The 13,407-nt window shown below is 43.8% G+C and overlaps 1 protein-coding gene across 1 annotated transcript in view; it reads left to right on the top strand.

Annotated features, from left to right (window-relative positions):
- Positions 1-2,872: 2,872 nt before the first annotated feature.
- Positions 2,873-13,407, top strand: part of SLC25A17 (solute carrier family 25 member 17) — a 41,099-nt gene continuing 30,564 nt past the window's right edge. Inside the window, exon 1 of the mRNA XM_036300267.1 lies at positions 2,873-3,037. Within this exon, the coding sequence (XP_036156160.1) occupies positions 2,984-3,037 (54 nt within the window). The 5' untranslated portion in view covers positions 2,873-2,983. The remainder of the gene's footprint in view (positions 3,038-13,407) is intronic.

Here is a 13,407-nt window from a genome sequence, read left to right as displayed (position 1 = left end):
ATTTACAGGGCATAGTAGATTTCATATTATAAAATGCTGTTAACAGGGACCCACAAAAAAATACATTAGTCAGCAATTTTCAAACTTTTTCATCTTATGGCACATAAACTAATTACTAAAATTCTGTGGCACGCCGAGACCGGTTTGGCTCAGTGGATAGAGCGTCGGCTTGCGGACTGAAGGGTCCCAGGTTCGATTCCGGTCAGGGGCATGTACCTGGGTTGCGGGCACATCCCCAGTGGGGGATGTGCGGGAGGCAGCTGATCGATGTTTCTCTCTCATCGATGTTTCTAACTCTCTATCTCTCTCCCTTCCTCTCTGTAAAAAATCAATAAAATATATTTAAAAAAAAAAAAATTCTGTGGCACAACAAAAATATGTTTTTTGCCAATCTGACAAAAAATAGGTATAATTTTTATTAATTTACACAAAGAATAATTAATAGTGATTACCCTTTTTGTTCCAAAGTGACTTTTTAAAAAGTATTAGGTGCTTATACTTGTATATAAGGATGCCTGGTACCAAGAATTAACCAATCAGATGCAACCTTATTATGCAACGTGGCCAATAAGATGCAACTCCTGTTATATTACCTATGGTTCAAGGCAGGGCATTCACACCAGATAGCTATTGTGTTCACTGTTGTCATTTTTAAATGGGCAATCTAAGGGAAAAGAGGTCAATGGCCCTGATTAAGTAGTCAGATATTGCATATTTTAAAAATTCTTGGTGGCACACTGGTTGAAAATTGCTGGCCTAAATAAATCAGCTTTAATTTTTTTCAGTCCAGAGGTAAACAGTTCTACCGTATTCGGTTTTCTTTTCTGGGTCCAAAGATGCTTGTTCTGCAAGCATATCTATCCTGAGGAAACAGAAGAGAGCTCCAGGGAATCATATGCTGAAATACTTAGGATAATATATGGAATTAGCATTGTATTCTCATATCCTGTTGATGAGCTTTATCTTTGTCTTGAGGCTTAAATTTTTTAGCTGCAGAGCAAGCATAGCTGTGTGGTCATGAGCCCAACAAAATATTACCACAGAAGAAATGCAGAAAAGACCTGGAGTAACATTCAGCAATCTGCCACACGAGGAAATACTGGCCTAATGGGACATAGAAACAACTTACATATTAGAGATTTAACCATATCTGAAATGAATGCACCCAAGTAGGTACATACATCAAGTAAGTAGTGCTTTTTGCCAAGCACTTTGTAATCAGTTTGCAAATATTGACTCAATTCTGGTAATGACCATAAGGTAAGTGCTCTTGTCTCCATTTTATACAGATGAAGAAACAAGCACTTAGTAAATAGTCCAGGATAACACCCCTGATTATTTGTGGAGCTGGGAGTTTTAACCAAGCTTGTAGTTTCAAAGGTCTTTCTCTTAAATTCTATGCTCTCCTGCCCCTATCTGTATGAGGTTACTTCTTGCAGAATTGTTGATTACATCATGAGGTGTGCTGATGTGCACATCCAACAGGTGTTTCTCCTAATACGGATGTAACAATTGGAAGTGCTTGGTCCACTTGTGACAGACACAAGAATAGGGACAAGAAAAAATTAGTTTTAAAAATGACGGTGCAGTAACCGGTTTTGCTCAGTGGATAGAGCGTCGGCCTGCGGACTGAAAGGTCCCAGGTTCAAGCCTGGTCAAGGGCATGTACCTTGGTTGTAGGCACATCCCCAGTGGGGGTTGTGCAGGAGGCAGCTCGTCGATGTTTCTCATCCATGTTTCTGACTCTATCCCTCTCCCTCTGTAAAAACCAATAAAATATATATATATAAAAAATGACGGTGCAGTTAACCTATCAGTAAACACTCAAGAATTGTCAGCGAGGATGTTATAAAACTTGCTGGCACCAAAACTGATAGAGACATGTGACTGGTATTCCAGTAAAGAAATGAAATTGGAGTCCTGAAACATTGTATCTCACAATATAATTTAGAATGCTAGTTTAGAAATATGGTATCTCTAGTACTGTGGTGGTTGGTTCCTCATTTTACAACATGGGAAAAATTTTAAGTATAAAGTACGGCTATATAAATTAGCTTTTGTAATCCTCACAGCAAATGAAGTTGGTAGTACTGTATTAACATCCATTTCACAAAAGGAGAAACCAAGAGTTTAAAGACTTGTTGCCAACGAGTATGTTCCCACCTGCATCTGATTATTTTGACTTTCCGAGGCCAATTTCTTTTTCCACTACACGCCAGGGTTTTTCAGTGGGAGAACCTTGCCCAATTGATATCTCTGCTAAAATATGACTTTAAAACTACTAGCGAGAGAAAAAAATATTCTAGCGAGAGAAAATATGAATCAAGTTGCAGAGAAACAGGAAGATTTGAGTCCCCCATCTTGCCAGTCATCAGTTTGTATTACAGAGGAAAGTGAGAAAAAGACCATCCAGGCCAGTGGTTCTCAACCTTCCTAATGCTGGTGACCATTTAATACAGTTCCTCATGTGGTGACCCCCAATTTCATTGTTACAAATTGAACATAAAGCATAGTGATTAATCACAAAAACTCTGTAATTCTATATGTGTTTTCCGATGATCTTAGGCAACCCCTGTGAAAGGGTCATTTGACCCCCAAAGGGGTCGCGACCCACAGGTTGAGAACCGCTGATCTAGGCTTTCTGAAGTCCCCAGTGTTGGGTAGGTGTGAAGCAAGCCTGCCCAGATTTTGGAACTTCTAGGAGGCTGTCCCACCGCTCCGTGGCGTGGAGCCAACACTGCGCTGCTCCGCCCCGCACGCGCTGTACGGGCCAATCAGAGCCAAGGGGGCGTTTTCAGCCCCCGGCGTCCTCTAGCTGGGAGACAGGGCGCCCTACGACCCGGAAGTGGTTCTTCCGGAGGAGGCGGGGCCGAGAGGGTGGAGCTTGTGACGCTTAGCCCGGGACTCTGGCTCCTCTTTCCTCACCCGCCTGGCCTCGGCTCCTGCGGGAAAAGTGTGGCTCAGTCTGAGGGGAACCGCACCAATGGCTTCCGTGCTGTCCTACGAAAGCTTGGTCCACGCTGTGGCCGGAGCCGTGGTGAGGCGGGGTTTTCACGCCCAGGCCGCTGCGGGTCTTGGGTTTCTCTGGGGTCACGGCCGGGATGTGTCTGGGGGATGGGGATGAGGGAGATCGTGTGGGTACGGGTCTGGGCTCTCCTGTCCTGACGGTGGGACGGAAAGGGAGGGGCCCGAGGCGAAAGTTGCGGGGAGAATTTGGCGTGAGGGCTGGCACTCGCCCTCCGGCCCTGGCTACCGCTCCGGCTTCTTGAGAGACCAGCTGGGATGTAGACAGGTGGTCCCACATACCCTCAGGGGTCGGGCAGAAGATCAGTGCTGCTTCCTTTGCCTTCTGAAATGTAATGGTCACCCCAGCCAACCCAACACACCAGCTTCTCACATGGGCCGAGGGACACCTAGATGTGATGCTGTGTTGCCGAATCACATGCTTAACTACACCTATTGCCACACACTGAACTGCGGGCATGTGGAAGTGCCTACCGAATAGGATATCTCTGGCCAATATTATTGGTAGAAGATACACTTTTTTAAAAATCCGGGTCAGAATTGCTGTCCGTCGTACGTGTGTTTACCGTGAGGCATGTGCTGGGTTCTTGGGCTTCTGGTGTCTCAGTTCCATTTGACACCCCTCCCCCTTTTCCTTGAAACTTTCCATTCTTGACTTGGGTAAGTTCCTCTTCGGGTTCTCATCTTCTTTGTCTGCCGCCCTTTCTGCTCTCTTTCTCTAACTGTCAACACACACCTGCAGCTGTGGGAATTGGTGGGACTTAAGAGGAGTATCACTGATCGCTCTCCCTAGAGCCCCTCGAAACTCACGGAGAGCTCATGTACTGTGCAGTCTAATCAGGGCTGAACCCCAACTCCATTACTTGTTAGATGGGTGGCCCGTAAACCTCACTTTCTCAATCTGTAAAGTGGGGGTATTGAAACTTCCCTCACAGGGTGGTTATGAGAATTAGATGATACAGTAGTTCATGGCAGTGCGGGACTCAAGAATCTCGGTTCCTTCCTTAAATGAGAAGAGCCTTTCGCCAGAGTAAAGAGGCTGAGTGGGAAGTTTGCTTGACTTGCTCTCGGGTGGGCGTGGGGCCTGGTTCTTGGAGTGGAGGGAACAAAGGCAATAGGTTTCAGGGGATCACATTGTGTGAGGCTTTAACTCCGAGTGGGAAAGGGAGCTAGCTAGCAATTGCAGCAACTTGCTGATTTACATTTTATTTTATTTTTTAAAATATATTTTTTATTAATTTTAGAGAGGAAGGGAGAGGGAGAGATAGAAACATCAATGAGAGAATCATTGATCAGCTGCCTCCCACACACCCTCCTGGGGGATTGAGGTTGCAGCTCAGGCATGTGCCCTTGGCTGGAATTGAACCTGGGACCCTTCAGTCTGCAGGCTGATGCTTTATCCGCTGAACCAAACTGGCTGCGGCTGCTTTACATTGTAAACTTGATCACCCTTGACTGCTCTCTCTGTTCAGAGTGAACTAACTATAAGGGAGCAAAGGTGGAAGCAAGGAAACTGTCAGGGAGCTATTACATCATCTCAGGCAAGAGATGATGATGGCTTGGACCAGGATGGTATGGAGGTGGTGAAAAGTGATCGTTAAACTGGAATATATAAGGTTGAGCCACCAGGGTTTGATGGTGGATTGGATATGGGGTGTAACAGAATGAGGGTTGGTTGACTCCCAATGGTTTTTGGCTTCAGCAACTGGAAGGATGATGTTCCCGTATATTGAGCTGGTGAAGACTGTGACGGAACAGGTTTTGGGGGATATAAGTTTGGTATTGGTTTTGGACTAGTTAATTTGAAATGCCTAAGTGTAGTCGTGAGACTAGATGAGTTCACCAAGAAAATGAGTGTGGCCCTAACCGGTTTGGCTCGGTGGATAGAACATCAGCCTGCGGACTGAAGGGTCCCAGGTTCAATTCCAGTCAAGGGCATGTACCTTGGTTGCGGGAACATCCCCAGCAGGGAGTGTGCAGGAGGCAGCTGAATCGATGTTTCTCTTATCGACGTGTCTAACTCTCTATCCCTCTCCCTTTCCCTTTCCCTCTGTAAAAAAATCAATAAAATATGTTTTTAAAGAATGAGTATGAACTGAGAGAAAAGTCTCTCAGACCAAGCTTTGGAGCACCAACATTAAGAGGTTAAGAAAGTGAGATAGCACTAGCAAAGGAGACTGTGGAGAGGCCAGTAGGGGTAGGAGGAAAACTTAAGAGACTGTGATGTTTTGAATGTCACGTGGAGATGGGCATAGACCTACTGGGTCAGATGCTATGGATGGGTCAAATAAGAGGATTTTAGCCGAAACCGGTTTGGCTCAGTGGATAGAGCGTCGGCCTGCGGACTGAGGGGTCCCGGGTTCGATTCCGGTCAAGGGCATGTACCTGGGTTGCGGGCATATCCCCAGTGGGAGATGTGCAGGAGGCAGCTGATCGATGTTTCTCTCTCATCGATGTTTCTAACTCTCTATCTCTCTCCCTTCCTCTCTGTAAAAAATCAATAAAATATATAAAAAAAAAAAAGAGAAAAAAAAAAAAGAGGATTTTAGTAACCATTGGACTTTGATGTTTTACCAACATGAAAGTCCAATGGTTACTTGAGAAGCGTTTTTTTGTTTTTGGGTGGTTTTTTTTTAGTGTTTTGATGGCATGGCAGAGTGAATAATTGGAGTACATCCAACATAGAATGGGAAATATTTGTTGTGGCCATAGTTTTCTGACCCTTGCTATAGAGAGTGACTGGAGGAAGAGATGATATATTTCTATTTAACCTACAAAGACATATCACTTTCCCCCTCTTTTTATTGCCTATTTTTCTCTTTTTAAAAGTTCTTGAAATTATGCACCCCAAATTGGCTATGGCCTTTCTTTCGCCCATAAACTATGTTAGAGTTTTCAATAGAAAGATTTGTAAGAATACTTTTTTTCTCTAGCTTTCCTTGGGGGCAGTACTATTCCTAGCACATATCTGAGTGAGAATTTGCATTGTATTTTGTTATTCATTTGTGGTTCTCAACTCTTTGCAAACCTCTGTATTAAGTAAGGTTAAGCCACACAACATGGACCCTATTTTCTTCTGGTTGCTTCCAAAGGAAAAAGTTTCATCACAAAAATGTCACAACATTGCTTTTATTATTTTTTAAAAATATTTTTTTTATTGATTTCAGAGAGGGAAAGAGAGATAGAAACATCAATGAGAGAAAATCATTGATCGGCTGCCTCCTGCACACCCCATACTGGGGATCAAACCCACAGCCCAGGCAGGTGCCCTGACCGGAAATCAAACCGGTGATCTTTTGGTGCACCGGCCAGGATACACTGGACTTTTTACCATATACACAAAGTACCTGCCTTTAGAAATAGAAACCAAGTAGATTTGGTTTGTTGATTCACTGTACAAGGCCTTCTGGATATAAAGGTCAGTGTAAGAGTCCTTGTCCTCAAGAAGCTCTTAAGTACAAAGTGGAAGAGTGGACAAGGCCCCTGGTGGTACCAAGGAAGAAGAGGTGCTGCACCTGTGAAGGTGACAGGAAATCCTCATGGTTGGCATATATAGACCAGGTCTTGAAGGAAGAATAGGAATTTGCTAGGCAAAGTGAAATAGGAAGGCAATACGAGACTTTTAGACAGGACAAAAAAGCATGTTCAAAGGCCCCAATATATACATCAGCATTCAGGGAACTTCAAGCTAGTTCTTTTTTTTTTTTTTTAAATATATATTTTATTGATTTTTTACAGAGAGGAAGGGAGGGGGATAGAGAGTTAGAAACATCAATGAGAGAGAAACATCGATCAGCTACTTCTCGCACACCCCTCACTGGGGATGTGCCTGCAACCAAGGTACATGCCCTTGACCGGAATCGAACCTGGGACCCTTGAGTCTGCAGGCCAATGCTCTATCCACTGAGCCAAACCGGCTAGGGCTCAAGCTAGTTCTAACATAGCTGGTGTAAAAGATGGGAGAGAGTAGAAGGATATGAAGTCTAAGAGTCTCATATACTATGCAAAGATATTTGGGTTAAAGTTTATTAGAAACTTTGTTAAAAAGTGGTTGTATCTTCCTCATTCTCTGTGTTTATATTTATATACAAATAAGTATTTACAAATAGGTTTTTTTGTTTATATAACTGGTATGGATTCTGGAGTTTTCTTTGATGTGTTTGTTTCAGAATATATAGCATTTCTCCATGTATATCAGAGTTCTCTGGTTACAAGCTGGAGAAACAGAGTTTGGGTAATTTAACAAAACGGAAGTCTATTGGCAGGTTCTTTGGGAGCTCTCAGGTTCAGTGGGGAGGCTGAAGACTTGAAATAGGAAGGAACCAACAGACTCCCAAGAGATTTTTGAAGCAGTCGCTACAGAATGTCTGTTGGGCACCACCACTGGAAACAGTGGATTCTATCTCTATTTCTTCTGCCCCTCCACCCCCTCTAGCCCCTATTAGTCATGCTCAAGGCCATGTGCTCACCCCTTGACTGTAACAGGTAGAGGGTGGGCACCTGGATTTACCATCCTACCAAGATTGTATGCAGTGGGAAGAAGTAAAGGAAATCAGCCCACCCTTAGGAAAGGAGAATGGTGCTATATGGCCCCAAACATCAGATATGTACTATATCAGTGATGGCGAACCTATGACACGTGTGTCAGAGGTGACATGCGAACTCATTTTTTTGGTTGATTTTTCTTTGTTAAATGGCATTTAAATATATAACATAAATATCAAAAATATAAATCTTTGTTTTACTATGGTTGCAAATATCAAAAAATTTCTATATGTGACACGGCACCAGAGTTAAGTTAGGGTTTTTCAAAATGCTGACACGCCGAGCTCAAAAGGTTCACCATCACTGTACTATATCCTGTCATTAAAAAGACTTCAGAAACCAATCGTAAAGGTTTTATGCAGTCTTTTTTTTTTTTTTAGCTTTTATTTTTTTATTGAATGCATTATGTTTACATTGGTTAATAATATTATATAGGTTTCAAGTGTACAATTGTATAATACATCATCTGTATATTGTGTGTTCACCTTCCTAAGTTTAATTAGTTTTCTAACTTTCTATGAAACAGGGACAATAACACTTCACTTACTGGGCTCTCCTGAGAAGTAAATGTGGTAACACTTGTAGAGCACCTAGCACAATACTTGGAATACTGTAGTAAGGCCATAATCATTCCTTTCTTTTTCAGATATTTCTTGCAAATACACTATTTGTACCCAGGTTTAGAAGTCCAGTGGAATTGAGGTTTTCTCCCATTCCCTTCACTTGTAGCAGATCTCACCTTTTATTTTCTAGACTAGAGGCCCGGTGCACAAAAATTTGTGCACTCGGGGGTGTCCCTCTGCCTGGCCTATGTCCTCTTGCAGTCTGGGACCCCTCAGAGGATGTCCACCTGCTGGCTTAGGCCTCCTCCCTGGGGGATCGGGCCCAAGCTGGCAGTCAGACATCCCTCAGGCAGCCTGGAAGCCCTTTCCAGCAGGGAGCAGACTTAAGCTGCAGTCAGACATCCTTAGTGCTATTGTGGAGGCAGGAGAGGCTCCCGCCACCACTGCTATGCTGGCAGCCATCAGCCTGGCTTGTGGCTGAGCAGAGCTCCCCCTGTGGGAACGCACTGACTACCAGGGGGCAGCTCCTGCATTGAGCGTCTGCCCCCTGGTGGTCAGTGTGTGTCATAGTGACCAGTCATTCCCAGTCCTTCTGCTGTTAGGGTCAAATTGCATATTACCCTTTTATTATATAGAATAGAGGCCTGGTGCACGGGTTGGGGCTGACTGGTTTGCCCTGAAGGGTGACCTGGATCAGGGTGGGGGTTCCGCTGGGGTGCCTGGCCAGCCTGGGTGAGGGGCTGATGGCTGTTTGCAGGTTGGTCAAGCCCCTCAGTGGGGACCCTCACCCCATGGGGGTTTGGCCAGCCTGGGTGAAGGGCTGATGGCTGTTTTCAGGCTGCCCAAAGCCCCTTCAGGGTGGGGGTCCCCACTGGGGTGCCTGGCCAGCCTGTGTGAGGGGCTGATGGCTGTTTTCAGGCTGCCCAAACCCCTTTCAGGGTGGGGGTCCCCACTGGGGTGCCTGGCCAGCCTGGGTGAGGGGCTGATGGCTGTTTTCATGCTGCCCAAACCCCCTTCAGGGTGGGGGTCCCCACTGGGGTGCCTGGCCAGCCTGGGTGAGGGGCTGAGGGCTGTTTTCAGACTGACCAAGCCCCCTGGCGACCGAAGCTCCCAGCCTTTCTTTTTTTTTTTTTTATTCGCTCCAGCTCCATGGCCATGGCGACTGAATAAACATTTTAAAAATGATAGAATTTGGTGACTTGGTTGGAAGGCCAACCCAAATATCATTATATATACTTAAAAGGCATGATTCTCTGCTTCTATATCTATGTGTGTCCATCTCTTTTATTCCATAATATTGCACATGCATAGGGGACCAAACAACAGATTTCCCCCACTATTTCATTCTGGCTCTGTCTGTGGTGTTAGGTACTTCAGTTCAACTCCATGAGTGTTTGTGTTGGCCAAATTAAAAAGTAGACTTTGGATGTTTATTTACTTTTATAGGAGAGACTCTACCCAGAAAATGTGTAAACTATCTATGTTTTTTATATATAATCTGAAATGTAGATACTGATACATTAAGAAATCCAGGTGTCCACTCTGGGATTATTTATAACAGAGAGAGAGAACCAGAAATGCCCAGGAATTTAGGCTGAAAATGATTTATGTGACCTTTCTTGCCATTCTTATCTCTAGCTGTCATCTCTCTCCTAGGCTGCAGTATGGTACTGCCAACTGACTTCGCCTGTGGTGTGTACGGGAGGCAACTGGTCAATGTGTCTCTCTTACATTGACGTTTCTCTTTCTCTCCCTCTCTAAATCATTAAAAACATATCCTTGGGTGAGGATTAAAAAATAATACTCTTTTTAAAGCTATTTAGTCATTAAATAATTACTTAATTGTTAGGTTTCTGCCCTTGGCGCATATATATATATATATATATGTGTGTGTGTGTATGTGTGTGTGTGTGTGTGTGTGTATATATACATATATATATATATGCTTAAGTGGCCATCAATGGGCTGAGCAGTTGACCAGTAGCTGTGACACACACTGACCATTAGGGGACAGACGCTCAACGCAGGAGCTGCCGAGCTGCCTTGACTTGGCAGCTGCTGTTCTCAGGTGACGCACCTAGAACCAGAGAGGAGGGAGCCTGATTCCAGGGTGCATTACCCGAGAACCACCCTCTCGCAATCCAGGACCCCTCGGGAGATGTCGGAGAGCTGGTTGCAGCCCAATCCCCGCAGGCCAGGCCGAGGAACCCCACCGGCGCACCGGGCCTCGAGCCCATTGGCTCCCCACTTTGGGTCTGGCTCCCCACCAGGCCTCTAGCCCATTGCAGGTCGTGGGTGTGGCCCTTACAGAAACTTTTCAACTCGATTAGCTAAATGATGAGACGTGCAGGACCTATTGGCTGCGGCCCCAATGTCTGGCGCCAGCCCATCTGCTTAATATCGACTTCCAGTGGAGGCAGTGAATGTTCCCACTACCACTCTCGGCTGGGAAACAGGCTGCAGCTTCCCTCCTTCCTTGCGGACAGTTGTGCCAGCGGGCAACCTCCGGGGAGGGAAGGAGGCAAAGGAGCAGCTCAGGCGGGAAGAAGGAGGATCCCACTGTCACAGGACTCTGCCTGGGCCGAAGGGCCTGGGCAGGAGCCTGACATTGAGCAGGGTCCTGCCCGAGGCCGACTAGATTCCAGGCTAAGTAAACCCTGTTTGCTAAATAATTGCATTTTTCAGCTAAATGCCCACAAGTCGTCAGTTACCGCCAAAGTTAGGGTAAAGTGAGATGAAAGAAGCGAGACCAATACAGAGAGAAAGTGACATCATATTGGGAGAAGAGAGAAGGGAGCTGGATTCCTTGGTGTGTCACCTGAGAACTGCCCTCTCGCAATCCAGGACCCCTCAGGGAATGTTGGAGAGCTGGTTTCAGCCCAATCCCCACAGGCCAGGCCGAGGAACCCCACCGGCGCACGGATCTGTGCACCAAGCCTCTAGTGGTCTAATAAGGAAGAAAAACTCTTTAACCAAGTACAGTATAGTGCAATGATTGCTAAGACATAGAATCTTGTGCATAGGCTGTATGATACCATAGAACCCAGGTGAGTGTAGTTAATTTATCATCTCAAATTCACTATGTCTAAGGTTGAACTAGTAATTTCTTAAAATGAGGTCCCTCTTTTGACATTCTTCTTTCTGTCAATGGTGTCTTTATTCCTGTGACTCTCTTCTCTCTTGTAGTCCACATCCAGTAAATCAGCAAGAAATATTGATTCTCCCCGTTATAGTTCTTCTAGCAGATATCCCTTTGTTTTTCTAGCTACAACTCAAACTGATTCAATGACTTGCTATTTTATATCAGATGTAATTTGCTAGAGTAGTGCTTGTATTTGTGTTCTGGTCTTTCTGGTTGGAAGCTCCTGAGGTTACTTGGATAACTTCCGGAATATCCCGTGGTGTGTCATTAATCAGATACCTGTGTACAAAGTGCCTGCCTTCAGATTTCTGCAGGGGGATGGGAGGGAGATCCTCTCTGATTTTGTCATTTTCCTAATTTTCATATCCAAGGTAAACTGGTTGCTGTTTTATGTTTGTTTTAATTTGCTTTTGTTTAGTACTTGTTACTCTACTAACTTTTATAAACTTTTGGGAGGCAGGGGGTTAAGTTCGAAATATATTTACAAATACAGGGAATATAGAAATATCATGTTAGATATTATGGGGAAATAGATTCAAAATATGATATGTTACCAACTTGCTCTTCTAGAAGTTTATTATGAAATAAGAATGAAGTAGAATAAACTGTAAAAGATAAACACATTCACAAATTTTAAATATTTTAATAATATTTTAAGTAATTTAATAATCAATATTTTAATAGTTATATTGTAAAATACATTGTGATTTCTGTTTCTAATTCAGGAGCTAATCAAAACTGCTCCTGAAAATTTCCCTTTATAATAAAAACTTGTATAAAATGTTTTTTAAAAAATAACTTCTGCCCTAGCCGGCTTGGCTCAGTGGATAGAGCGTCAGCCTGTGGACTGAAGGGTCCCAGGTTCGATTCCGGCCAAGGGCACATGCCTGGGTTGCAGGCTCGATCCCCAGTAGGGGGTGTGCAGGAGGCAGCCGATCAATGATTCTCTGTCATCATTGATGTTTCTATCTCTCTCTCCTCCCTTCCTCTCTGAAATCAATAAATAAATATAAAGGAAAAAAATAAAATAAAATAAAAATAAAAAAATAAAAAATAACTTCTTAAAACTATTAATAAGGTGACAAGAATATAAGGAACACTCAGACTGTAGAATGAGTAAAGGCAGGACCCAGGGGCAAGGAGAGCAGAAATTGCTTAACCAGATAAACATGAACTTTAGGTTTGTAGCTTCCAGAGATACAGGGAAGGCGAGAAAGTCTGTCCAAGACGACTTTCCCAAAGGAATATACTATAAAGGTGAATAGGAAATAATCTTACTTCTCCCCAGGAAAATCAGCTATCTCCAACCTTGGCACTGATTAGGGGCCGGGAGTGGGGTGGGGAGTGGATCACCAGTGAGATTTTGAAACCACAAGCCCTCCCACTACTTGCATCATTTGAAAACCTAAAACCAATAACTTAAGAGTGATTCCAGCAGGATGGAGCCAAAGTGCCTAACATATCCTTTCCAGAGATACTTATCTTCATGGGGTTGAAAAGAATGCCCCAAAATAAAATTCTAAGGTAAATTACCAGCTCCATCCAACTAACTGAACTCAAAGAGAAACAAGGCATTGTGAGCAAGAAGCATAGACAACAGCAACAATCAGAAAATGGAGTCCTCAGTCACAATCTTAAAAAGCTGTTTAGTGCTCTAGCCAGATGGCTCAGTTTGTTGGCAAGTCGTTATTCTGTACACCAAAAGGTTGTGGGTTTGATCCTTGGTTGAGGGCATAGGAGAGGCAACCGATCAATGTTTCTCACTCATGTTGATGTGTTGTTTTTTTCTCTCTCCCTTCCTCTCTAAAATCAATTTTAAAAAATTTTGGACGAGGATTAAAAAAACTATTATGTATAAGAAAATGGAATATTTTTCAACCATAATATAAGTGCTGTAAGAGATGTAAGCAAGTGCTGTGGGAATGTAGAGGAATGAACTACCAATTGTAACCTAGTGTGTGTGTGGGGGGGGTGATGGTAACATTTAATCTGAGTTTTGAAGAATACTAATAAGACAGTACAGTGTTCTCCCTGTCAAGCTGGCTGAGCTATTTATTTATTTTTAAAATTATATCTTTATTGTTCAGATTATTACAGTTGTTCCTCTTTTTAGCCCCCATAGCTCCCCTCCAC

This window comes from Myotis myotis, unplaced genomic scaffold, assembly GCF_014108235.1.
Source record: "Myotis myotis isolate mMyoMyo1 unplaced genomic scaffold, mMyoMyo1.p scaffold_m19_p_3, whole genome shotgun sequence".
Taxonomy (NCBI): domain Eukaryota; kingdom Metazoa; phylum Chordata; class Mammalia; order Chiroptera; family Vespertilionidae; genus Myotis; species Myotis myotis.
The sequence above is the reverse complement of the archived record's forward strand: the minus strand, read 5'-3'. Positions and strand labels throughout refer to the sequence as shown.